The 26,764-nt window shown below is 41.5% G+C and overlaps 2 protein-coding genes across 3 annotated transcripts in view; one reads left to right on the top strand and one right to left on the bottom strand.

Annotated features, from left to right (window-relative positions):
• Window positions 1-26,764, bottom strand: part of LOC129517460 (negative regulator of P-body association) — a 112,308-nt gene that overhangs the window by 65,590 nt on the left and 19,954 nt on the right. Inside the window, exon 3 of one of the 2 annotated variants that reach the window (XM_055337306.1) lies at window positions 10,873-10,949. The exons of the other annotated variant lie outside the window; for it this stretch is intronic. The gene's annotated coding sequence lies outside the window, so the exon portion shown is untranslated. Of the gene's footprint in view, window positions 1-10,872; window positions 10,950-26,764 lie in introns of those variants that run through there. 2 annotated transcript variants of the gene reach the window in all.
• LOC129517459 (ubiquinone biosynthesis protein COQ9, mitochondrial-like) lies at window positions 8,491-13,536 on the top strand. Its single transcript, XM_055337303.1, is given in 1 exon segment — window positions 8,491-13,536. A coding segment is annotated over 1 exon segment (1,647 nt). The 5' UTR covers window positions 8,491-9,731; the 3' UTR covers window positions 11,379-13,536.

The following is a 26,764-nucleotide window of genomic DNA, read 5'->3' as shown; positions in this document are numbered from 1 at the left end:
ATGGAATATTTTCCATCTCTTTGTGACTTCCTCAATTTCTTTCAGAAGTGTTTTGTAGTTGTTAGGGTATAGATCCTTTACCTCTTTGGTTAGGTTTATTCCTAGGTATCTTATGCTTTTGGGTGCAATTGTACATGGGATTGACTCCTTAATTTCTCTTTCTTCAGTCTCATTGTTAGTGTATAAAAATGCCACTGATTTCTGGGCATTGATTTTGTATCCTGCCACGCTACCAAATTGATGTATGAGTTCTAGCAATCTTGGGGTGGAGGCTTTTGGGTTTTCTATGTAGAGTATCATGTCATTGGCGAAGAGGGAGAGTTTGACTTCTTCTTTGCCAATTTGAATGCCTTTAATGTCTTTTTGTTGTCTGATTGCTGAGGCTAGGACTTCCAATACTATGTTGAATAGCAGTGGTGAGAGTGGACATCCCTTTCTGGTTCCTGATCTTAGGGGAAAGGCTCCCAGTGCTTCCCCATTGAGAATGATATTTGCTGTGGGCTTTTCGTAGATGGCTTTTAAGATGTCGAGGAATGTTCCCTCTATCCCTACACTCTGAAGAGTTTTGATCAGGAATGGATGCTGTATTGTGTCAAATCCTTTCTCTGCATCTAATGAGAAGATCATATGGTTCTTGGTTTTTCTCTTGCTGATATGATGAATCACATTGATTGTTTTACGAGTGTTGAACCAGCCTTGTGTCCCGGGGATAAATCCTACTTGGTCATGGTGAATAATTTTCTTAATGTGTTGTTGGATCCTATTGGCTAGTATCTTGTTGAGAATTTCTGCATCCATGTTCATCAGGGATATTGGTCTGTAATTCTCCTTTTTGGTGGGGTCTCTGTCTGGTTTTGGAATTAAGGTGATGCTGGCCTCATAGAATGAATTTGGAAGTACTCCATCTCTATCTTTCCAAACAGCTTTAGTAGAAAAGGTATGATTTCTTCTTTAAACGCTTGATAGAATTCCCCTGGGAAGCCATCTGGCCCTGGACACTTGTGTCTTGGGAGGTTTTTGATGAATGCTTCAATTTCCTCCCTGGTTATTGGCCTCTTCGGGTTTTCTATTTCTTCCTGCTCCAGTTTTGGGAGTTTGTGGCTTTCCAGGAATGCGTCCATTTCTTCTAGATTGCCTAATTTATTGGCGTAGAGCTGTTCATAATATGTTTTTAAAATCGTTTGTATTTCCCTGGTGTTGGTAGTGATCTCTCCTTTCTCATTCATGATTTTATTAATTTGAGTCTTCTTTCTCTTCTTTTTAATAAGGTTGGCTAATGGTTTATCTATCTTATTCATTCTTTCAAAGAACCAACTCCTGGTTCTATTGATCTGTTCCACAGTTCTTCTGGTCTCAATTTCGTTGAGTTCTGCTCGAATTTTAATTAACTCTCTTCTTCTGCTGGGTGTCGGGTCTATTTGCTGTTTTTTCTCTAGCTCCTTTATGTGTAAGGTTAGCTTTTGTATTTGAGTTCTTTCCAGTTTTTGAATGGATGCATGTATTGCGATGTATTTCCCCCCTCAGGACTGCTTTTGCTGCATCCCAAAGATTTTGAGCAGTTGTATCTTCATTCTCATTAGTTTCCATGAATCTTTTTAATTCTTCCTTAATTTCCTGGTTGACCCTTTTATCTTTTAGCAGGATGGTCCTTAACCTCCACGTGTTTGAGGTCCTTCCAAACTTCTTCTTGTGATTGAGTTCTAATTTCAAGGCGTTATGGTCTGAGAATATGCAGGGGACGATCCCAATCTTTTGGTATCGGTTCAGACCCAATTTGTGACCCCGTATGTGGTCTATTCTGGAGAAAGTTCCATGTGCAGTTGAGAAGAATGTGTATTCAGTTGACTTTGGATGTAAAGTTCTGTAGATATCTGTGAAATACATCTGGTCCAGTGTATCATTTAAAGCTCTCTTTTCTTTGGAGATGTTGTGCTTAAAAGACCTATCGAGTCTGGAGAAACTTCCATGTGGACTTGAGAAGAATGCGTATTCAGTTCAGTTTGGATGTAAAGTTCTGTCGATATCTTTGAAATCCATCTGGTCCTGTGTATCATTTAAAGCTCTCGTTTCTTTGGAGATGTTGTGCTTAGAAGACCTATCGAGTGTAGAAAGCGCTAGATTGGAGTCACCTTGTATAAGTGTATTATTATCTAAGTATGTCTTAATTTTGGTTATTAATTGATACATTTGGCAGCTCCCACATTCGGGGCATATATATTGAGGATTGTTAAGTCCTCTTGTTGGATAGATCCTTTAAGTATGATATAGTGTCCCTCTTCATCTCTCACTACAGTCTTTGAGTTAAATTTTAGTTTATCTGATATAAGGATGGCTACCCCTGCTTTCTTTTGAGGACCATTTGAATGGTAAATGGTTCCTCAACCTTTTATTTTCAGGCTGTAGGTGTCCTTCTGTCTAAAATGAGTGTCTGGTAGACAGCAAATAGATGGGTCCCGCTATTTTATCCAGTCTGACACCCTGCGCCTTTTGTTGGGGTCATTAAGCCCGTTCACGTTTAGAGTTACTATTGACAGATATGAGTTTAGTGTCATCATGATATCTATTCAGTCTTTGTTTTTTTTGGATTGTTCCACTGAACTTCTTCTTAAGGGGGAATTTTAAGAGTCCCCCTTAAAATTTCTTGCAGCGCTAGTTTGGAGGTCACATGTTCTTTCAGTTCCTGCCTGTCTTGGAAGTTCTTTATCTCTCCTTCCATTCTGAATGAGAGCCTTGCTGGATAAAGTATTCTTGGTTGCATGTTTTTCTCATTTAGGACCCTGAATATATCCTGCCAGCCCTTTCTGGCCTGCCACGTCTCTGTGGAGAGTTCTGCTGTTACCCTAATACTCCTCCCCATAAAGGTCAGGGATTTTTGGTCTCTTGCTGCTTTAAGGATCTTCTCTTTATCTTTGGAATTTGCAAGCTTAACTATTAAATGTCGAGGTGTTGAATGGTTTTTATTGATTTTAGGGGGGGGGATCTCTCTATTTCCTGGATCTGAATGCCTGTTTCCCTTACCAGGTTAGGAAAGTTTTCAGCTATGATTCGTTCAAATACATATTCTGGTCCTCTGTCCCGTTTGGTCCCCTTGGGAACCCCAATTAAACGTAGGTGTTTCTTCCTCAGGCTGTGGTTTATTTCCCTTAATCTATCCTCATGGTCTTTTAATTGTTTGTCTCTTTTATTCCTCAGTTTCACTCTTTGCCATCAACGTGTCTTCTATGTCACTCACTCGTTCTTCCACCTCGTTAACCCTCGTCGTTAGGACTTCTAGTTTGAATTGCATCTTATTCAATTGATTTTTAATTTCTGCCTTATTAGATCTAAATTGTGCAGTCATGAAATCTCTTGAGTCCTTTATGCTTTTTTCTAGAGCCACCAGTAGCTTTATAATAGTGCTTCTGAATTGGCTTTCTGACATTGAATTGTAATCCAGATTTTGTAACTCTGTGGGAGAGAGGACTGTTTCTGATTCTTTCTTTTGAGGTGAGGTTTTCCTTCTAGTCATTTTGCTCCGTGCAGAGTGGCCAAAAACAAGTTGTATTGGGAAAAGGAGAACAAGAGAGGAGAAAGAAGGAAAGAAAAAAGGAAGAAAAAAAGAAAAAAAAGAGAACAGAGAAAGAAAAGGAAAGAAAGGAAAATAAAAGGGTGGGGGAAGCAAACAGAAATCAAAAAGGAAAAAAAAAACACGGGGGACCATCTTATGATTCCGTATACTTTAAGTCCCTTGACTTCCCCTGGAACTTGTCCGTCTAGCTGGTCTTCTTTGCATTGGGCTTGTTGCGCTGATTTTCAGTTGTTAGCACTTCCGGGGTGGAGCTGCTCAGTCCCCTGCCTGGTGCAGGGCTCAGTGGGGGTTGTTTACCCTGTGAGGCCCCAGGAGGAACTACCACAGTGGCGGTGGCCAGCTCTAGACCCTGGATTCAGGGGATCCCTGGGTGGCGCAGCGGTCCTGGAGACCCGGGATCGAATCCCACGTCAGGCTCCCGGTGCATGAAGCCTGCTTCTCCCTCTGCCTGTGTCTCTGCCTCTCTCTCTCTCTCTCTCTGTGCGACTATCATAAATAAAAAAAAATAAAAATAAAAATATAAAAAAATAAAAACATAAAATAGAGCCCTGGATTCAGCTCCCGCAATAATATGGAGCTCTCCGACTGCAGGGGCCTGGATGCTCCAGGGGCAGGGCCGCTGATCTGCTCAGCTCGGGGCAGGAGCGTCCTTTCTGTCCTTGGCCCTCCTGAACTCTACCTGTCCCGGGGGGAGGCCAGATCCTGGGCTGTGTCCCTGATGCCCTGTGCTCCTGGGCCTGCGCGGTTGGATTCACAATCCGGGCCGCGCAGCACCCCTTCGCGGAGCCGCCGCCGAAGCTCCTCCGAGGTGCTCCGGGATCAATACGTGCGCGTGCTACAGTCCTTTAGGGAGCTCAGGGCACTTTCCCTGGTGTGCAGTTGCTCTGTTAGTGTCCCAGGGAGCCTGAGGGCATCCCTGCCCTTCCTGGGTTCCTGCTCTAACTCCCTGCTAGTGCCTTTCTGCCTGGGAAGATTGGTGAAGCTCCTGCTTCTCTGGGAAGGAGCTTTCCTGTCCTGGGGGCACTCGCCCCGGCCTTAGCCGGGCTCCTCGCGGGGCCCCTCCCCCTTGGATGCCTTTTGTTTCTTTTATTCTTTTTTCAACGTCTTTTTACCTTGATAGAAGCGCGACCTCTTCTCACTGTACCATTCCAGCTGTTCTCTCTTTAAATCTCAGGCCGAATTCATAGATTTTCAAGATGATTTGAAGGTTATCTAGGTAATTTGGTGGGGACAGGTGATTTGCAGACCCTAGTCTTCCGCCATTTTGCCCCTCCAATCTAAACTCATTCTTTACTCCTCTTCCCTCAATGTTTTAAGTATATGGTGTCACATATTACATCCTTAATTTTGTGAAGACTTTCGCACATTTTTGCAGGTATACTTAGTACTGGTTTTGTATTTCCTACTTTTCATACTCTATGGTTTTCCCACTCAGAGTCCCCTTTAACATTTCTTCTGGGGTTAGTTTAGTGGTCATAAGCTTCGATAAGTTTGTCTGAGAAACTCTTTATCACTCCTTTTATTCTGAATGATAGCTTTGGTGGATAGAATATTCATGGCTGTAGACAGAACTTTGAATATATCATGCTTCTTCCTTCTGGTCTGCAATGTTTCTGCTTTAAATCAGTGATATTCTTATGCAGTCTCCCTTTTATGTAACTGTCTACCTTTCTCTTGCTGTCTCTGAAATTCTGTTTAACTTTTCACCATTTTTATTACTATGTGTCTTGATGTGTACTCTCTTGGGTTGAAATTTTGGGGGAATTTCTGTGCCTCCTAAATCTGGATCTCTTTCTCTCTCCATATTCAGGTCGTTTTCAGCTATTTATTATTTCTTTAAGTACATATTTTGCCGACTGCCCTCTTCTCTCTTCTCTTTTGTGGGAACCTTATAATGATAATGTTATTACTCTTGATGCAGTCATTGAGTTCTCTCAGTCATTTCTGATTATGCAGTATCTGTCTTTCACCTGTTCACCTTGATTAGTTTCCATTAGTCTATCCTTCAGGTCACTTATAAGTTCCTCTTCTTCCTGTAGTCCACTATTTATTCCATCTATTGTATTTTATATGCCATTTATACAGCTCTTCATCTCTGATATGTTATTTTTTTTTATCTCTTTGTCAAAGGTCTTACTGATGTCTTCCACCCTTTCCTCAAGACCAGTGAGTATCTTTATGATCATTACTTTAAATTCTCTATCAGGCATATTACTTATATCTGTTTTACTTAGGTCTCTTGCTGTGGTTCTGTCTTGTTCTTTAATTTGGGACATATTCATCTGTCTCATTTCATCTAACTCTCTGTATGTGTTTCCGTGTGTTAGGAAGTCCCATATAGCTCCTGTTCTTGACGGTCATGGCGTTATGAAGATGTCTTATAGTGTCCTGAAGTACACATGCTCTGTTCCCCAGAACAAAGCATGTCATGGACTGTCACCTATATGTGTTGCATGTGCCCTGCTGTTGTGTCCTGTCCACTTTCTCCCTTATTCCAATCTTATACAGAGACTCTCTTTGCCTGCTGTGGTTAGTTAGTATTTGGTCTCAGAGTTGGGTGGAGTATTCAGTTTTAACAAGGTGCACTCTGGTCTGCTTGTGAAATGAGATCTGCTGTCACTCCCAGAACTTACGCCAGCCTGGGTTCATCCAAAACTGTATAAGGCTGGCACAGTGCACAATGTTATCTAGGGGCATGTCAGGCTTTTATATGACCTGCCACTGCTGCCACTGCCACTGCCACAAGGACCAAGGCCCCTTAAAACATGTGAGTTGGGAAACGTGGAGTTGACAAGGTCTGCACTGGTCTTCTGGTTAGAAGACTTGTAACACAATGAGGGAAAGGTGAGTGGGAAGAGCAGGTCCACCATAGTGTAAGGTACAGAGCTAGAAGTAAGCAAGGTAGTCATGGTTACCATCCACACTGGTTTCTGCTGGTGGCTGGGTGTTTATGCTGAGGAATCCAGGAGGAGATAGCATCTGCTAGCACTGTTTTTCCTGCACAAATCCATCAGCAATCCCTGTCTCTCCAGGACAGAGTCTAAGATCAGTAAATAACTGCCCTCATGTATTCTCCAGGTGTTTTTCAAACAGGTACTTCTAAGCTGGACCTCTACGGTCTGTTTATTTGTGCTCTGTAAGGGTGGGGACACAACTTCCTCTTGTCCTGCCTGCTCTCTTCCAAAGCCAATCCCACTGATTTTTTAAATTCTAGGCTTTAAGTCCCACTGGTTTTAAGAACCATGAAATTTGGTCTTCTTAATTTCAAAGACAAATGTTATGAGGATTCTTCTTCCCAGGCTCCTTTTCCCTTTTTTTTTTAAATTAGCAATGCATAACATTTATTTCCTTGACATTTCTCTTCCGAAGAGTTCACAGTGTTTCAGTGTCAGTTGAAACAGGGGAAGAATCTCAGGGAAGAATCCTTCACATAATTATAGGACCATTGATAATAATGTCTCTCAGTTCTTTCCAAATCTATAAAGATGCATTTCCTGATGAGTGACTGACCTCGGGGTCCAAGTGCCTGCTCCGCTGTGTCGGGTATACTTGGACACAAGCTCAAGCTTGTAAATAAACCCTCGTGTGTTTGCATCCTGGACATGGCCCCACGTCCCCCCGAAAACTCACCGCGGGTCCTGAGGAGCCTCCCCAATGTGATCGTCTATATCTTTTTTTCCCATTTATATAAATTTTTAAACCACAGGGTTTGTTTTGTTTTTTCTGTAATCTAGGGTAGAAAATCTGCTCCAAGTCTGTCAATGCTATACCTCAAAGGTACGGTTCACAGAACGAGGGGTGGGTTCTCATGGTTTCCCTATGTCTGTCTCTCCTGTCATCATCAATGTTGTCCTTTTATCCTTTATTGTGAAAAACTGTTCAGTCAGCCCTCATTTCTTTTGAAGGAATTACTCTATATTAAGGTAACAGTAAATCTCTGGAAATGAGTTCAGGGTCTTCCTATGTTGCATTATTAGATCCTGCTCAAATTTCCTCTTCTTTCAAACACGAACATATTTTGACACATTTTAAATTTTTTTTATCTAAATTCCACTTAGTTAACAGTATAATATTAATTTCAAGTATACAATACAGTGATTCAACACTTCCATACAACACCTGGTGCTCATCACAAGTACACTCCTTATTACCAATCACCTATGTAATCCATTCTCTCTAGTAACCATCAGTTTGTAATCTATAGTTAAGAGTCTGTTTCTTCGTTTGCCTCTTTTTCCCTTTCTTTTGTTTCTTAAATTACACATAAGAGTGAAATCATGTGGTATATGTCTTTATCTGATGGACTCATTTCACTTATCATAATATTCTAGGTCTACTTGATGTCATTCATTCATTTTTATGGCTGAGTAATATTCCACTGTGTGTCTGTGTATGTGTGTGAGTGTCACTTCATTATCCATTTGTAAGTCAACAGACACTTGAGGTATTTACATAATTTAAGTATTTTAGATAATACTGCTATAAAATTCAAGGAACACATATACATTTCAATTACTATTTTGTCTCCTTTGGGTAGATACCTAGTAGTGCCATTGCTGGAATGTATTGTATTGATATTTATAACATTTTGAGGAAACTCCATATTATTTTTCATAGCGGCTGCACCAGTTTGCATTCCCAACAAGAATACAAGACAGTTGTCCTTCCTCCACATCCTTGCCAAGACCTGTTGTTTCCTGTGATGCTGATTTTAGCCATTCTGACTGGTATGAGGTGCTATCTCATGGTAATTTTTTTAGTATTTTTTTAAAAAAATTATTTTTTATTGATGTTCAATTTGCCAACATATACAATAACACCCAGTGCTCATCCCATCAAGTGCCCACCTCAGTGCCCATCACCCAGTCACGCCCACCCCCCACCCACTTCCCCTTCCACCACCCCTAGTTCATTTCCCACAGTTAGGAGTCTCTCATGTTCTGTCTCCCTTTCTGATATTCCCCACACATTTTTTCTCCCTTCCCTTATATTCCCTTTCACTATTATTCATATTCCCCAAATGAATGAGAACATACACTGTTTGTCCTTCTCCGATTGACTTACTTCACTCAGCATAATACCCTCCAGTTCCATCCATGTTGAAGCAAATGGTGGGTATTTGTCCTTTCTAATGGCTGAGTAATATTGCATTGTATACATATACCACATCTTCTTTATCCATTCATCTTTCGATGGGCACCGAGGCTCCTTCCACAGTTTGGCTATTGTGGACATGGCTGCTAGAAACATCGGGGTGCAGGTGTCCTGGAGTTTCACTGCATCTGTATCTTTGGGGTAAATCCCTAACAGTGCAATTGCTGGGTCGTAGGGCAAGTCTATTTTAACTCTTTGAGGAACCTCCACATAGTATTCCAGAGTGGCTGCACCAGTTCACATTCCCACCAACAGTGCAAGAGGGTTCCCCTATCTACACATCCTCTCCAACATTTGTGGTTTCCTGCCTTGCTATTTTTCCCCATTCTCACTGGGGTGAGGTGGTATCTCATTGTGGTTTTGATTTGTATTTCCCTGATGGCAAGTGATGCGGAGCATTTTCTCATGTGCTTCTTGGTCATGTCTATGTCTTCCTCTGTGAGATTTCTGTTCATGTCTTCTGCCCATTTCATGATTGGATTGTTTGTTTCTTTGGTGTTGAGTTTAATAAGTTCTTTATAAATCTTGGAAACTAGCCCTTTATCTGATACGTCATTTGCAAATATCTTCTCCCATTCTGTAGGTTGTGTTTTAGTTTTGTTGACTGTATCCTTGGTTGTGCAAAAGCTTCTTATCTTGATAAAGTCCCAATACTTCATTTTTGCTTTTGTTTCTATTGCCTTCATGGATGTATCTTGCAAGAAGTTACTGTGGCTGAGTTCAGAAAGGGTGTTACCTGTGTTCTCCTCTAGATGTAACTGAATACACATTCTTCTCGAGTGCACACGGAACTTTCTCCAGAATATACCACATACTGGGTCGCAAATCAGGTCTGAACCGATACCAAAAGATTGGGATCGTCCCCTGCATATTCTCAGACCATAATGCCTTGAAACTAGAACTAAATCACAAAAAGTTTGGAAGGATTTCAAGCACGTGGAGGTTAAGGACCATCCTGCTAAAAGATGAAAGGGTCAACCAGGAAATTAAGGAAGAATTAAAAAGATTCATGGAAACTAATGAGAATGAAGATACAACCGTTCAAAATCTTTGGGATGCAGCAAAAGCAGTCCTGAGGGGGAAATACATCGCAATACAAGCAGCCATCCAAAAACTGGAAAGAACTCAAATACAAAAGCTAACCTTACACCTAAAGGAGCTAGAGAAAAAACAGCAAAGAGATCCTACACCCAGCAGAAGAAGAGAGTTAATAAAGATTCGAGCAGAACTCAACGAAATCGAGACCAGAAGAACTGTGGAACAGATTAACAAAACCAAGAGATGGTTCTTTGAAAGAATTAATAAGATAGATAAACCCTCAGCCAGCCTTATTAAAAAGAAGAGAAAGAAGACTCAAATTAATAAAATCATGAATGAGAAAGGAGAGATCACTACCAACACCAAGGAAATACAAACGAATTTAAAAACATATTATGAACAGCTATATGCCAATAAATTAGGCAATCTAGAAGAAATCGATGCATTTCTAGAAAACCACAAACTACCAAAACTGGAACTGGAAAAAATAGAAAACCTGAACAGGCCAATAACCAGGGAGGAAATTGAAGCAGTCATCAAAAACCTCCCAAGACACAAAAGTCCAGGGCCCGATGGCTTCCCAGGGGAATTCTATCAAATGTTTAAAGAAGAAACCATACCTAATGTGCCCGCTTTCAAGATGGCGGCGGCAGCGTTGGCCTTGTCCGGCGTCCTCGGCCGGGTGGGCTGGAGGCTCCTGCAGCTACGGTGCCTGCCCGTGTCCCGTTGCCAGTCAGCTGTGGTGTCACGTGCCTTCCATGCTTCCACTATGCAGCTAAAGTCTTCAGATGAGCAGAAGCAACAGCGTCCCCAATCTTTTTCTCAGCAACAGTCCGAAACACATGAGGCAGAAGAACCCAATCCAGAATCTTCTCGTTCACCCCCCAGGTACACAGATCAGGGCGGTGAGGAGGAAGAGGACCATGAGAGTGAGGAGCAGTTGCAGCACCGCATCCTGACCGCAGCCCTGGATTTCGTGCCTGACCACGGGTGGACAGCAGAGGCAATTGCAGAAGGAGCCCAGTCTCTGGGTCTGTCCAGTGCAGCAGCCAGCATGTTTGGGAATAATGGCAGTGAACTGATACTGCATTTTGTGACCCAGTGCAATGCTCGACTCACTCATGGGCTTGAAGAGGAGTAGAAGCTGGTCCAGCTGGGCCAGGCAGAGAAGAGGAAGACAGACCATTTCCTGAGGGATGCAGTGGAAACCAGACTGAGAATGCTGATCCTGTACATTGAGCACTGGCCCCGGGCCCTCAGCATCCTCATGCTCCCTCACAACATCCCATCCAGCCTAAGCCTGATCACCAGTATGGTGGATGACATGTGGCATTATGCTGGGGACCAGTCCACGGACTTTAACTGGTACACCCGCCGAGCCGTGCTGGCTGGCATCTACAACACGACAGAGCTGGTGATGATGCAGGACTCGTCCCCAGACTTCGAGGACACTTGGCGCTTCCTGGAAAACTGGATTAATGATGCAATGAACATGGGCCACACTGCCAAGCAGGTAAAGTCCACTGGGGAGGCACTGGTGCAGGGACTTATGGGTGCAGCAGTGATGCTCAAGAATCTGACAGGTCAAACCAGCGCCGGTGAGCGGGACAGCGTGTGAGCTAGAGTGCCCAGAAGAAAAGCTACAGATATATTGAAAGGGCTTTGAAAACTATGAAGTGCCGTCCATGGAACAGGGTGTTAATGGGAAAACACTGAAGGACTCCTTAGTCACTCTGACAGCCACCTAGAAACCACAGAGCACTTGATACACCTACAGCTGTAGCCTATAATCAGGCTACTTCTTTAGTTCCAAGTGCTAGGCCAAGCCTCCTGATGCTTCTCTTCATTGCAGCTGGGTGACTGAAAAATGAGGCTCTCATCCATTCAAGCCACAGAAACCCAGCACATCTGTATCGTGATCTCACAGATACTTTGATCATGTCTTAACCTTCCTAGAGTGTTCTCTGGGGCTCCCAAATCGGAGTCAGGGTGTGAAGCCATTACAAGGTGGCAGCCCATCCCTAGCACGGCACAGGCTTGTGCACACAGGTGTTCCTCACACCCCCTCTCCTCTCTGGCGTCCTGAGATGCTGCACCTGGGAACCCCTTAAAAAGCTGCCTCACCTAAGACCAGTGCCTCCGGGCAGTGGTACTCAGCCTGGCTAGAGGTGGGAACCCAGGCCTGTTTTTGTATTACACGAGTATGTGTGGCAGGATTATAAATGAACTTAAGAATCTGAAAAAATAGTAATAAATATGTTGGAAGCAAAAAAAAAAAAAAAAAAGAAACCATACCTAAGCTACTAAAGCTGTTCAGAAAGATAGAAAGAGATGGAGTACTTCCAAATTCATTCTATGAGGCCAGCATCACCTTAATTCGAAAACCAAAGACCCCACCAAAAAGGAGAATTACAGACCAATATGCCTGATGAACATGGATGTAAAAATTCTCTGTAAGATACTAGCCAATAGAATACAACAATACATTAAGAAGATTATTCACCATGACCAAGTAGGATTTATCCCCGGGATGCAGGGCTGGTTCAACATTCGTAAAACAATCAATGTGATTCATCATATCAGCAAGAGGAAAAACAAGAACCTTATGATCCTCTCAATAGATGCAGAGAAAGCATTTGACAAAATACAGCATCCATTCCTGATCAAAACTCTTCAGAGTGCAAGGATAGAGGGAACATTCCTCAGCATCTTAAAAGCCATCTTGAAAAGCCCACAGCAAATATCATTCTCGACGGGGAAGCACTGGCAGCCTTTCCCCTAAGATCAGGAACAAGACAGTGATGTCCACTCTCACCACTGCTATTCAACACAGTACTAGAAGTCGTAGCCTGAGCAATCAGACAACAAAAAGACATTAAAGGCATTCAAATTGGCAAAGAAGAAGTCAAACTCTCCCTCTTCGCTGATGGCATGATATTCTACATAGAAAACCCAAAAGACTCCACCCGAAGATTGCTAGAACTCATACGGCAATTTGGCAGTGTGGCAGGATACAAAATCAATGCCCAGAAGTCAGTAGCATTTCTCTACACTAACAATGAGACTGAAGAAAGAGAAATTAAGGAGTCAATCCCATTGACAATTGCACCCAAAAGCACAAGATACCTAAGAATAAACCTCATCGTAGTTTTGACTTGAATTTCCCTGATGATGATTGATGTTAAGCATCTTTTCATGTGTCTGGTGGTTACCTATATATCTTGTTTGGAAAAAGAGTGTTGATATCTTCTGCCAATATTTTAATAAGAATTATTCTTTGTCGAGTTGTAGAACTTCTTTATATATTTTGGATACAAACCCTTTATTAGATATGTCATTTTCAAATATTTTTCTCCCATTTTGAAGATTGCCTTTTAGTTTTCCTGATTGTCTACTTCACTGTACAAAAGCTTTCTATTTTGATGAAATCCCAATAATTTATTTTTGTTTTGTTTCCCTTACCTCAAGAAACATATATAGGAAGAAGTTGCTACAGCAATTGGTAAAGAGGTTACTCTATAGTTTCTCTTCTAGGATTTTAATGGTTTCCATATCACATTTAGGTACTTTATCCATTTTGAATTTATGCTTGGGTATGGTGTAACAAATTTTCATTCTTTTGAATGTTGTGGTCCAATTTTCTTTTTTTTTATTTTTTTAACTTAATTTAAACCCAATTAATTAACGTATAGTATATTATACTTTCAGAGGAAGCATTCAGGGATTCACCAGTTGGAGATAACACTAGTGCTCATGACTTCCCGTGCCCTCCTTCATGCCTGTCCCCTGTTATTCCCTCCCCCTTCCCCTCCCCTCCAGCGACCCTCAGTTTGTTTCCTATGATTAAGAGTCTGTATTTCCTGCCTCTGTTTTCATCTTATTTGTTTTTCCTTCCCTTCACAGATGTCCATCTGCTTTGCTTCTTTAATTCCACCTATAAATGACACCACACGGTCATTCTCTTTCCTGCCTGACTTATTTCACTTAACACGATCCCTCTAGTTCTATCCACGTCATTGCAAATGGCAAGATTTCCTTCTCTTTGATAGCTGAGTACCATTCCTATCATCTATCTATCTATCATCTATGACCATCATCTATCTCCCATCCTCTTTATCCATCATCTGCCCGAGGGCACCGAGGCTCCTCCCGCAGTGTGGCTACTGTGGACCCGGCTGCTGTGCACATTTGGGGTGCAGGTGTCCCGAGTGTCACTGCATCTGTATCTTGGGAGTGAGCTCCAGGCCGTGCACCTGCCGGTCGCAGGGCGGCTCTATTTAAAACTTCCTGAGGAGCCTCCACACTGTGAAAACAGTTTTCTGATGAGACTTATTTGCACATTGGATATTCTTTCCTGCTTTGTTGAAGATTAATTAACCATATGGGTTGTAGGTTCATTTCTTGGACTTCGATTCTGTTCCATTGATCTACGTGTATATTTTTGTGCCAGTTCCATGCTGTTTTGATCACTACTCCTCTGTAAGAGAAATTGAATTTTGGATTTGTGATGCCTCTAGCTTTGCTTTTTTTCTTTTTCAAGGTTCCTTTGGCTATTCAAGGATTTTTGCAGTTCCATACAAATTTCACGATTGTTTTTCTAGCTCTGTAAAAAACTGTGCTGGTATTTTGATAGAGAGTACACGAAATGTGTAGGTTGCTTTGCAGACATTTTTTTTAAAGGTTTATTTTTTTTATAATTTTTTTTAAATTTTTTTATTTATTTATGATAGTCACACACAGAGAGAGAGAGAGGCGCAGAGACACAGGCAGAGGGAGAAGCAGGCTCCATGCACCAGGAGCCTGACGTGGGATTCGATCCCGGGTCTCCAGGATCGCGCCCTGGGCCAAAGGCAGGCGCCAAACCGCTGCGCCACCCAGGGATCCCTAATTTTTTTTTTTTTATTTACGATAGTCATACAGAGAGAGAGAGAGAGAGGCAGAGACACAGGCAGAGGGAGAAGCAGGCTCCATGCACCGGGAGCCTGACGTGGGATTCGATCCCGGGTCTCCAGGATCGCGCCCTGGGCCAAAGGCAGGCGCCAAACCGCTGCGCCACCCAGGGATCCCGCTTTGCAGACATTTTAACAATATTTGCTCTTCTAATCCATAACTTGGACTTTCTGTTTTTGTGTGTCTTCAATTTTTTCATTAGTTTCTTAAAGCTTTTTTTAATTTTACTTATTTATGATAGTAATCACAGAGAGAGAGAGGGGCAGAGACATAGGCAGAGGGAGAAGCAGGCTCCATGCAGGGAGCCTGACGTGGGATTCGATCCTGGGTCTCCAGGATCGCGCCCTGGGCCAAAGGCAGATGCTAAACCGCTGCGCCACCCAGGGATCCCAGTTTCTTAAAGTTTTAAGAATAATGGTCTCTTACGTCTTTGGTTAGGTTTATGCCTAGGTGTCTCACTGTTTCTGGTGCTATTATAAGTGGGATTCAACCTTGATTTCTCTTTCTGTTGTTTCATTATTGGTGTATGAAAAATGCAGATTTTTGTATGTTGATTTTGTGTCCTGTAACTTTACTAAATTCAGTTATCACTTCAAGCAGTTTTTTGGTAGTGCCATGTTTTTTTTAATAATAAATTTATTTTGTATTGGTGTTCAATTTGCCAACATACAGAATAACACCCAGTGCTCATCCTGTCAAGTGCCCGACTCAGTGCCCATCACCCATTCACCCCCACCCCCCGCCCTCCTCCCTTTCCACCACCCCTAGTTCATTTCCCAGAGTTAGGAGTCTTCATGTTCTGTCTCCCTTTCTGATATTTCCTACCCATTTCTTCTTCCTTCCCTTCTATTCCCTTTCACTATTATTTATATTCCCCCAAATGAATGATAACATATAATGTTCGTCCTTCTCTGATTGACTTATTTCACTCAGCATAATACCCTCCAGTTCCATCCACGTTGAAGCAAATGGTGGGTATTTGTCCTTTCTAATGGCTGAGTAATATTCCATTGTATACATAAACCACATCTTCTTTATCCATTCATCTTTCGATGGACACTGAGGCTCCTTCCAGTTTGAGTGCCAGGTTTTCTATATAGAGAATCATCTCCTCTGAAAATAGTGAAAGTTTTACTTCTTCCTTGCAAATTTGGATTTTTTTGGTGGGGTCTGGTTACTATGGCTAGGACTTCAAATGCTATGTTAAATAAAAGTGGTAAGAGTGAACATCAATGTCTTGTTTCTGGCCATAGAGGAAAAGCTCTCATTTTTTTGCTCACTGAGGATCATATTAGTTATGAGTATTTTGTATATGGCCGTTATGATGCTGAGGTATGTTCCCTCTATCCCTACTTTGTTGATAGTTTTTATCATGAATGGATGTTGTACTTTGTGAAATAATTTTTCTGCATCTATTGAAATTATCATGATTTTTGCCCTTTCTTTTATTAATATGGTATAGCATAATGATTGATTTTTGAATATTGAAACACTCTTGCAGCCCAGGTATAAATGCCACTAAATTGTGATGATGATTCTTTTAATGTACTGCTGGATTCAATTTACTAATAATTTATTGAGAATTTTTGCATCCATATTCATCAACGGTATTGGCCTATAATTCCCTTTTTTTAGTTGAGAATGCCTGGTTTTGTTACCAGTGTAATACTGGCCTCACAAAATGAAATTGGAAGTTATACTTCAATTTCTATTTTTTGCAATAGTTTGAGAAATATAGGTATTAACTCCTCTGTTAATGTTTTCTTGAATTTACCTGTGAAGCCATCTGGTACTGGACTTTTGTTTTTTGATTGCTGATTGAATTTCTTTGCTGGTTATCAGTCGTTTCAACTTTTCAATTTCTTCTTGTTTCAGTTTTAGTAGTTTACATGTTTCTAGGAATTTATCCATTTTTTTAGGGTGTCCAATTTGTTGGCATATAGTTTCTCATTATATTCTCTTCATAATTGTATGTATTTCTGTGGTGTTGCTTGTTATTTCTCCTCTCTCATTTGTGACTTAATTCATTTGAATTCCTTTTCTTTTTGATAACTCTGGCAGGGGAGTTATCAATTTTATTAATTTTTTCAAAGGATCACCTTCTGATTCCATTGATCTCTTCTGTTTTTATTTTTGTCTTTTAAGATTCTATATCATTTCTTTCTTTTCTAATCTTTATTATTTATATTCTTCCGCTTGCATTATGTTTCCTTTGTTGTTCTTTATCCAGCTCCTTTATGTATACGGTTAGATAGTTTGAGAGTTTTCTTGCTTTGCGAAGTCGGCCTTATTATAATTTACATTCCTCTTACGACTGCTTTAGCTGCATTCTAAATGTTTTGGACCACACTGAGGGGGGCACTTGGCGCGATGAGCACTGGGTGTTATGCTAAATGTTGGCAAATTTAACTCTAATTAATTAATTAATTAATTAATTAAAAATAAATAAATGTTTTGGACCATTGTGTTTTCATTTTAATTTGTTTCCTTGTATTTATTTCTTATTTGATTTCCTGATTGACTCACTCATTGTTTAGCAGAATGTTGTTTAACTTCCATGTATTTCTCGTATTTCTAATTTTTTTTCTTCTGGTTGACTTCAAGTTTCATAGCGTTATGGTCAGAAAATATGCAAGATTTGATCTCAAACTTTTTGTTCTTTCTGAGGTGTAATCTGTGACCTAATATGAAATCTACTGTGGAGCATATCCCATGTGCACTTGACAAGAATATATATTCTGAAGCTTTGGGATGGAATGTTCTGAATGTATCTGTTAAGCAGTTCTTGTCCAGTATGTCATTCAAAGCCATTGTTTCCTTATTGATTTTCTGTTTAGATGATCTATCCATTAATGAATATGGGCTGTTACTGCCCCTTAATATCATCAATGAGTTCCATTATGTTTGTTATTAACTGTATTTTATATTTGGGTGCTCCCATGTTGGATGCATTAATATTTACAATAGTTATATCTGTTAGATAGTTGCCTTTATTATGATATACTATGTTTCTTCATGTCTTGTTACAGTCTTTGGTTTAAAATTTGGATTATCCAGGGATGCCTGGGTGGCTCAGTGGTTGAGTGTCTGCCTTTTGGCTCAGGGTGTGATGCCACAGTCCTGGGATCGAGTCCCTTGTTGGGCTCTTCACAGGGAGTCTGCTTCTACCTCTGCCTATGTTTCTGGCCCCCTCTCTCACTCTGTCTCTCATAAATAAAATCTTTAAAAAATAAAAAATGAAATCTAGTTTATCCAGGCACCTGGGTGACTCAGTGGTTGAGCGTCTGCCTTTAGCTCAGATCGTGATCCCAGGGGTCCTGGGATTGAGTACCACATCAGGCTCGGGGCGAAGGAACTGCTTCTTCCTCTGCCTATGTCTCTACCTCTCTCTTTGTGTCTCTCATGAATAAATAAATAAATAAAACCTTAAAAAATAAAATCTAGTTTATCTGATACAAGCATGGTTACCTTTAAGTTCTTTTGAGGTCCATAATACATGTTTCTCTATCTACCCACTTTCAATGAGCAGGTTAAGTCTGCTATTTCTTTACTGATCTGTCTACACATTCTATTCATTATTGAAAGTGAAGTATTTATGTCTTCAACTATTACTATTTCTCTCTTCAGTTTTCTCCGCTTATAAAGCATAGTCTTCCATCTCTGCCCTTAATCTCACCTCCATCAAACTATTAATTATACCCACTTTTTCCTGTTCCTTCAGCCTCTCCTTATTTGACATTTCCATAAATATTTAATATTCTCAAGTCTTTTCCTTCAAAACAAGGTTTCATTTAACCTTATGTTCCTCTCATTATATTTATCCTTATTCCCCTGTATCATAGTTCAACTTATTGAAAGCGCACTCTACACTCTCTAAACACTTCTCCAATCTCCCTCCATGCACTCCCCAAACAACTACAATCATTTTCTTCTATGCCAAATCAAGGCCTTCTTTTGATAAATTAAATGACTGTTCTCCCCTTCCTTTCTCAATGCCAACGAATACTTTAAAGTCTTTTACAAAAACATGCTGATATTGTTGATTACCTCCTCATTCTTGATATATACTTTTCCATTAGGTGATAGGACACTCCTTTTTTTTTTTTAGGACACTTCATTTCCTATTCATCTTCCTTCCATCTTTCGCTATGCAGTTTCATTTCCAGAATCCTCTTCCTCTCACAGTCTTTTCAATGTTGTTGTGCTTCAGAATTCCACTTCACTCTCCAGTCTCATATTATACACTCCCCATGACTTTAGCTCCCATTTATGTACTCACAATCCCCATCTATATGCTGATAACATCCAAATCTGCATTCCTTGCCTGTAATTCTAACATTCTAAAGAATGTTTACATGTGAATGTCCCACAAGAATCTCAAATTAATCATGGCTGAAAATGAAGTATACCTCATCAACTTTCTTCACCTGGGTGCCTCCCATTTATAGTGTATCTTTAATTCAAATCTCCCTTAGAGATGATTCTGTCTCCAGCACTAAAATGTGTAATCTTCAAGGGCAGGTGCACAGTTTAATACTCTATGTACCTGACACACAAAAATTCTCAGTAAGTGCTGACTGAGGGAAGTGTCAACGAGGAAGGAGTGGAGGGCTGGCGAGGTGACAGGGTGTGGTCTGTGGCGGAGCAGCCGCCCCGGAGCCCAGGGCAGAGGCAGCACCAGGACCGGAGCGGCCGCGGAGCCGGCAGCCGGCAGCCAGGAGCGCAGCACGGAGGCCAGGGGAGTTTCCCCGCTCGACCAAGTGGAGCTCGGCTTGGAGCTGCGCCAGCGCCTTCCGCCGGGCCGCGGGCCCCGCCACCTGCCGAGTCCGGAGCGGGACTCTTCGGCCCCCAAATAACCTTCAAATCATCCTGAAAATCTACGAATTCGGCCTGAAATTTAAAGAGAGACCACCTGGAACGCTACAGTGAGAAGAGTTCGCGCTTCTATCAAGGTAGGAAGACAGAGAAAAAGAAATAAAGAAACAAAAGGCCTCCGAGGGGGAGGGGCCCCGCGAGGAGCTGGGCTGAGGCCGGGGAGAGTGTCCCCAGGACAGGAGAGCCCCGTCCCGGAGAAGCAGGAGCTGCACCAACCTTCCCGGGCGGAAAGGGGCTCGCAGGGAGTTGGAGCAGGACCCAGGAGGGCGGGGATGCCCTCGGGCTCCCTGGGACACTAACAGACACCTGCGCGAGCAAGAGAGTGCGCCGAGCTCCCTTAGGGCTGCAGCACACAGCGGGACACGGAGCAGCTCGGAGGGACTCCGGCGGCGGCTCTGCGGAGGAGGCTGCGCGGCTCCGGGAGCAGCTCGGCGGCGGCGGCTCGGCCAGAGGAAGAGGCTCCGTGGGGAGGGGGCTGCGCGGCCTGGAGCACAGCGGGGGGGGGGGGCTCGAGCGGCTCCGCAGAGCAGCGGCTGCGCAACCGGGAGCGTGAATCCCACAGCGCAGGCGCCGGAGCACAGGGCGCCGGGACACAGCCCGGGATCCGGCCTCCCCCGGGACACACAGAGGCCGGGAGGGCCCAGGACAGCAAGGACGCTCCTGCCCCGAGCTGAGCAGATCAGCAGCCACGCCCCGGAGCCTCCATGCCCTGCGGACAGGACAGAGAGCCCCATAGTTCCTGCGGAGGCTGAATCCAGGCTTCCAGAGTTGCCATAGCCACTGCGGCTGTGTCTCCTGGGGCCTCATGGAGTAAACAACCCCCACTGAGCCCTGCGCAGGCAGGGGCAGAGCAGCTCCCCCAAGTGCTAACACCTGAAAATCAGCACAGCAAGCCCCTCCCCCAGAAGACCAGCTAGACGGACCAGTTCCAAGGGAAGTCAAGGGACTTAAAGTCTACAGATTCAGAAGATACTCCCCCGTGTTTTTTGTTTTTTTTTTCTTTTTTCTTTTCTTTTTGATTTCTGATTGCTTCCCCCACCCCCCTTTTTTTTCACCTTTCTTTCTTTTTCTTCTCTTTCTTTTCCTTTTTTTTCTTCTTTTTCTTTTTTCTCTTTCTCTTTTCTTTCCTTCTCTCTCTTTCTCTCCTTTTCCCAATACAACTTGTTTTTGGCCACTCTGCACTGAGCAAAATGACTAGAAGGAAAACATCACCTCAAAAGAAAGAATCAGAAACAGTCCTCTCTCCCACAGAGCTACAAAATCTGGATTACAATTCAATGTCAGAAAGCCAATTCAGAAGCACTATTATACAGCTACTGGTGGCTCTAGAAAAAAGCATTAAGGACTCACGAGACTTCATGACTGCAGAATTTAGATCCAATCACGCAGAAATTAAAAATCAATTGAATGAGATGCAATCCAAACTAGAAGTCCTAACGACGAGGGTCAACGAGGTGGAAGAACGAGTGAGTGACATAGAAGACAAGTTAATGGCAAGGAGGGAAACTGAGGAAAAAAGAGACAAAAGACCATGAAGACAGATTAAGGGAAATAAATGACAGCCTAAGGAAGAAAAACCTACGTTTAATTGGGGTTCCCGAGGGCGCCGAAAGGGACAGAGGGCCAGAATATGTATTTGAACAAATCCTAGCTGAAAACTTTCCCAATCTGGGAAGGAAAACAGGCATTCAGATCCAGGAAATAGAGAGATCCCCCCTAAAATCAATAAAAACCGTTCAACACCTCAACATTTAATAGTGAAGCTTGCAAATTGCAAAGATAAAGAGAAGCTCCTTAAAGCAGCAAGAGACAAGAAGTCCCTGACTTTCATGGGGAGGAGTATCAGGGTAACAGCAGACCTCTCCACAGAGACGTGGCAGGCCAGAAAGGGCTGGCAGGATATATTCAGGGTCCGAAATGAGAAGAACATGCAACCAAGAATACTTTATCCAGCAAGGCTCTCATTCAAAATGGAAGGGGAGATAAAGAGCTTCCAAGACAGGCAGGAACTGAAAGAATATGTGACCTCCAAACCAGCTCTGCAAGAAATTTTAAGGGGGACTCTTAAAATTCCCCTTTAAGAAGAAGTTCAGTGGAACAATCCACAAAAACAAGGACTGAATAGATATCATGGTGACACTAAACTCATATCTGTCAATAGTAACTCTGAACGTGAACGGGCTTAATGACCCCATCAAAAGGCGCAGGGTTTCAGATGGATAAAAAAGCAGGACCCATCTATTTGCTGTCTACAAGAGACTCATTATAGACAGAAGGACACCTACAACCTGAAAATAAAAGGTTGGAGAACCATTTACCATTCAAATGTTCTCAAAAGAAAGGAGGGGTAGCCATCCTTATATCAGATAAACTAAAATTTACCCCGAAGATTGTAGTGAGAGAAGAGGGACACTATATCATACTTAAAGGATCTATCCAACAAGAGGACTTAACAATCCTAAATATATATGCCCCGAATGTGGGAGCTGCCAAATACTTAAACGAATTATTAACCAAAGTGAAGAAATACTTAGATAATAATACACTTATACTTGGTGACTTCAATCTAGCTCTTTCTACCCTCGATAGGTCTTCTAAGCACATCTCCAAAAGAAACGAGAGCTTTAAATGATACACTGGACCAGATAGATTGCACAGATATCTACAGAACTTCACATCCAAACTCAATTGAATACAAATTCTTCTCAAGTGCACATGGAACTTTCTCCAGAATAAACCACATACGGGGTCACAAATCGGGTCTGAACCGATACCAAAAGATTGGGATCGTCCCCTGCATATTCTCAGGCCATAACACCTTGAAATTAGAACTCAATCACAAGAAGAAGTTTGGAAGGACCTCAAACACGTGGAGGTTAAGGACCATCCTGCTAAAAGATAAAAGGGTCAACCAGGAAATTAAGGAAGAATTAAAAAGATTCATGGAACTAATGAGAATGAAGATACAACTGCTCAAAATCTTTGGGATTCAGCAAAAGCAGTCCTGAGGGGGGAAATACATCGCAATACAAGCATCCATTCAAAAACTGGAAAGAACTCAAAAACAAAAGCTAACCTGACACATAAAGGAGCTAGAGAAAAAACAGGAAATGGACCCGACGCCCAGCAGAAGAAGAGAGTTAATTAAAATTCGACCAGAACTCAACGAAATTGAGACCAGAAGAACTTTGGAACAGATCAATAGAACCAGGAGTTGGTTCTTTGAAAGAATTAATAAGATAGATAAACCATTAGCCAACCTTATTAAAAAGAAGAGAAAGAAGACTCCAATTAATAAAATCATGAATGAGAAACGAGAGATCACTACCAACACCAAGGAAATACAAATGATTTTTTTTAATACAAACGATTTTAAAAACATATTATGAACAGCTATAAACCAATAAATTAGGCAATCTAGAAGAAATGGACGCATTCCTGGAAAGCCACAAACTACCAAAACTGGATCAGGAAGAAATAGAAAACCTGAAGAGGCCAATAACCAGGGAGGAAATTGAAGTAGTCATCAAAAACCTCCCAAGAAACTAGTGTCCAGTGCCAGATGGCTTCGAAGGGGAATTCTATCAAACGTTTAAAGAAAAAAATCATACTTATTCTACTAAAGCTGTTTGGAAAGATAGAAAGAGATGGAGTACTTACAAATACATTCTATGAGGCCAGCATCACCTTAATTCCAAAACCAGACAAAGACCCCACCAAAAAGGAGAATTACAGACCAATATCCCTGATGAACATGGATGCAAAAATTCTCAACAAGATACTAGCCAATAGGATCCAACAACACATTAAGAAAATTATTCACCATGACCAAGTAGGATTTATCCCCGGGACACAGGCTGGTTCAACACTCGTAAAACAATCAATGTGATTCATCATATCAGCAAGAGAAAAACCAAGAACCATATGATCTTCTCATTAGATGCAGAGAAAGCATTTGACAAAATACAGCATCCATTCCTGATCAAAACTCTTCAGAGTGTAGGTATAGAGGGAACTTTCCTCGACATCTTAAAAGCCATCTACGAAAAGCCCACAGCAAATATCATTCTCAATGGGGAAGCACTGGGAGCCTTTCCCCTAAAATCAGGAACAAGACAGGGATGTCCACTCTCACCACCGCTATTCAACATAGTACTGGAAGTCCTAGCCTCAGCAATCAGACAACAGAAAGACATTAAAAGCATTCAAATTGGCAAAGAAGAAGTCAAACTCTCCCTCTTCGCCGATGACATGATACTCTACATAGAAAACCCAAAAGCCTCCACCCCAAGATTGCTAGAACTCAAACAGCAATTTGGTAGCGTGGCAGGATACAAAATCAATGCCCAGAAATCAATTGCATTTCTATGCACTAACAATGAGACTGAAGAAGGAGAAATTATGGAGTCAATCCCATTTACAATTGCACCCAAATCATAAGATACCTAGGAATAAACCTAACCAAAGAGGTAAAGGATCTATACCCTAAAAACTTCAGAACAATTCTGAAACAAATTGAGGAAGACACAAATTGATGGAAAAATATTCCATGCTCATGGATTGGCAGAATTAATATTGTGAAAATGTCAATGTTACCCAGGGCAATTTACACGTTTAATGCAATCCCTATCAAAATACCATGGACTTTCTTCAGAGAGTTAGAACTAATTATTTTAAGATTTGTGTGGAATCAGAAAAGACCCCTATTAGCCAGGGGTATTTTAAAAAAGAAAACCATATCTGGGGGCATCACAATGACAGATTTCACGTTGTACTACAAAGCTGTGGTCATCAAGACAGTGTGGTACTGGCACAAAAACAGACACATAGATCAATGGAACAGAATAGAGAACCCAGAAGTGGACCCTCAACATTATGGTCAACTGATATTCGATAAACGAGGAAAGACTATCCACTGGAAGAAAGACAGTCTCTTCAATAAATGGTGCTGGGAAAATTGGACATCCACGTGCAGAAGAATGAAACTAGACCACTCTCTTGCACCATACACAAAGATAAACTCAAAATGGATGAAAGATCTAAATGTGAGACAATGTTCCATCAAAATCCTAGAGGAGAACACAGGCAACACCCTTTTTGAACTTGGCCACAGTAACTTCTTGCAAGATACATCCACGAAAGCAAAAGAAACAAAAGCAAAAATGAACTATTGGGACTTCATCAAGATAAGAAGCTTTTGCACAGCAAAGGATACAGTCAACAAAACTCAAAGACAACCTACAGAATGGGAGAAGATATTTGCAAAAAACATATCAGATAAAGGGCTAGTTTCCAAGATCTATAAAGAACTTATTAAACTCAACAGCAAAGAAACAAACAATCCAATCATGAAATGGGCAAAAGACATGAAGAGAAATCTCACAGAGGAAGACATAGACATGGCCAACATGCACATGAGAAAATGCTCTGCATCACTTGCCATCAGGGAAATACAAATCAAAACCACAATGAGATACCACCTCACACCAGTGAGAATGGGGAAAATTAACAAGGCAGGAAACAACAAATGTTGGAGAGGATGCGGAGAAAAGGGAACCCTCTTACACTGTTGGTGGGAATGTGAACTGGTGCAGCCACTCTGGAAAACTGTGTGGAGGTTCCTCAAAGAGTTAAAAATAAACCTGCCCTACGACCCAGCAATTGCACTGTTAGGGATTTACCCCAAAGATTCAGATGCAATGAAACGCCGGGACACCTGCACCCTGATGTTTCTAGCAGCCATGTCCACAATAGCCAAACTGTGGAAGGAGCCTCGGTGTCCATCGAAAGATGAATGGATAAAGAAGATGTGGTTTATGTATACAATGGAATATTACTCAGCCATTAGAAACGACAAATACCCACCATTTGCTTCAACGTGGATGGAACTGGAGGGTATTATGCTGTGTGAAGTAAGTCATTCGGAGAGGGACAAACAGTGTATGTTCTCATTCATTGGGATATGAATAGTGAAAGGGAATATAAGGGAAGGGAGAAGAAATGTGTGGGAATATTAGAAAGGGAGACAGAACATAAAGACTCCTAACTATGGGAAATGAACTAGGGGTGGTGGTAGGGGAGGAGGGCGGGGGGTGGGGGTGAATGGGTGACGGGCACTGAGGTGGGCACTTGATGGGATGAGCACTGGGTGTTATTCCGTATGTTGGTAAATTGAACACCAATATAAATTAATTTATTAAAAATAAATAAATAAATAAATAAATAAATAAATAATTTTTTTGCCATACGCAAAAGCAATACTGAGGGGGAAATACATTGCAATATAAGCATCCCTCAAAAAATTGGGAAAAATTCAAATTACAAGATAACCTTGCACCTAAAGGACCTGGAGAAGAAAAGCAAAAAAAACCTACACCAAGCAGAAGAAGGAAGTTAATAAAGTTTCGAGCGGAACTCAATGAAACAGACCAGAAGAGCTGTGGAACAGATAAACAAAACCAGGAGTTGGTTCTTGACAGAATTAATAAAATAGATAAACCAGTAGCCAGCATTATTAAAAACAAAAGAGAAAAGACTCAAATTACTAAAATCATGAATGAAAAAGGAGAGATCACAACCAATACCTAGGAAATACAAACGATTTTAAAAACATATTATGAGCAGCTAAACGCCAAGAAATTAGGAATTCTAGAAGAAATGGACGCATTTCTGGAAAAACACAAAACACCAAAACTGGAGGAGGAAGAAATAGAATACCCGAACCAGGTAATAAATTAAGCAATCTAGAAGAAATGAATGCATTTCTGGAAAACCACAAAATACCAAAACTGGAACAGGAAGAAACAGAAAACCCCAACAAGCAAATAACCAGGAAGGAAATTGAAGCAGTCATGAAAAACCTCCCAAGACCAAAAGTCCAGGGCCAGATGGCTTCCCAGAAGAATTCTATCAAATGTTTAAAAAAGAAACAATACCAATTCTACTAAAGCTGTTCTGAAAGATAGAAAGGAATGGAATACTTCCAAACTCATTTTATGAGGCAAGCATTATCTTAATTTCAAAACCAGACAAAGACCCCACCAAAAAGGAGAAATATAAAACAATTTCCCTGATGAACACAGATGTAAAAATTCTCAATAAATACAATCCAATAGGATCCAACAGTACATTAAGATTTTATTCACCATGATCAAGTGGGATTTCCAATTAATAAAATCA

Source organism: Nyctereutes procyonoides, unplaced genomic scaffold (assembly GCF_905146905.1).
Source record: "Nyctereutes procyonoides isolate TBG_1078 unplaced genomic scaffold, NYPRO_anot_genome, whole genome shotgun sequence".
Classification (NCBI taxonomy): Eukaryota; Metazoa; Chordata; class Mammalia; order Carnivora; family Canidae; genus Nyctereutes; species Nyctereutes procyonoides.
The sequence above is the reverse complement of the archived record's forward strand: the minus strand, read 5'-3'. Positions and strand labels throughout refer to the sequence as shown.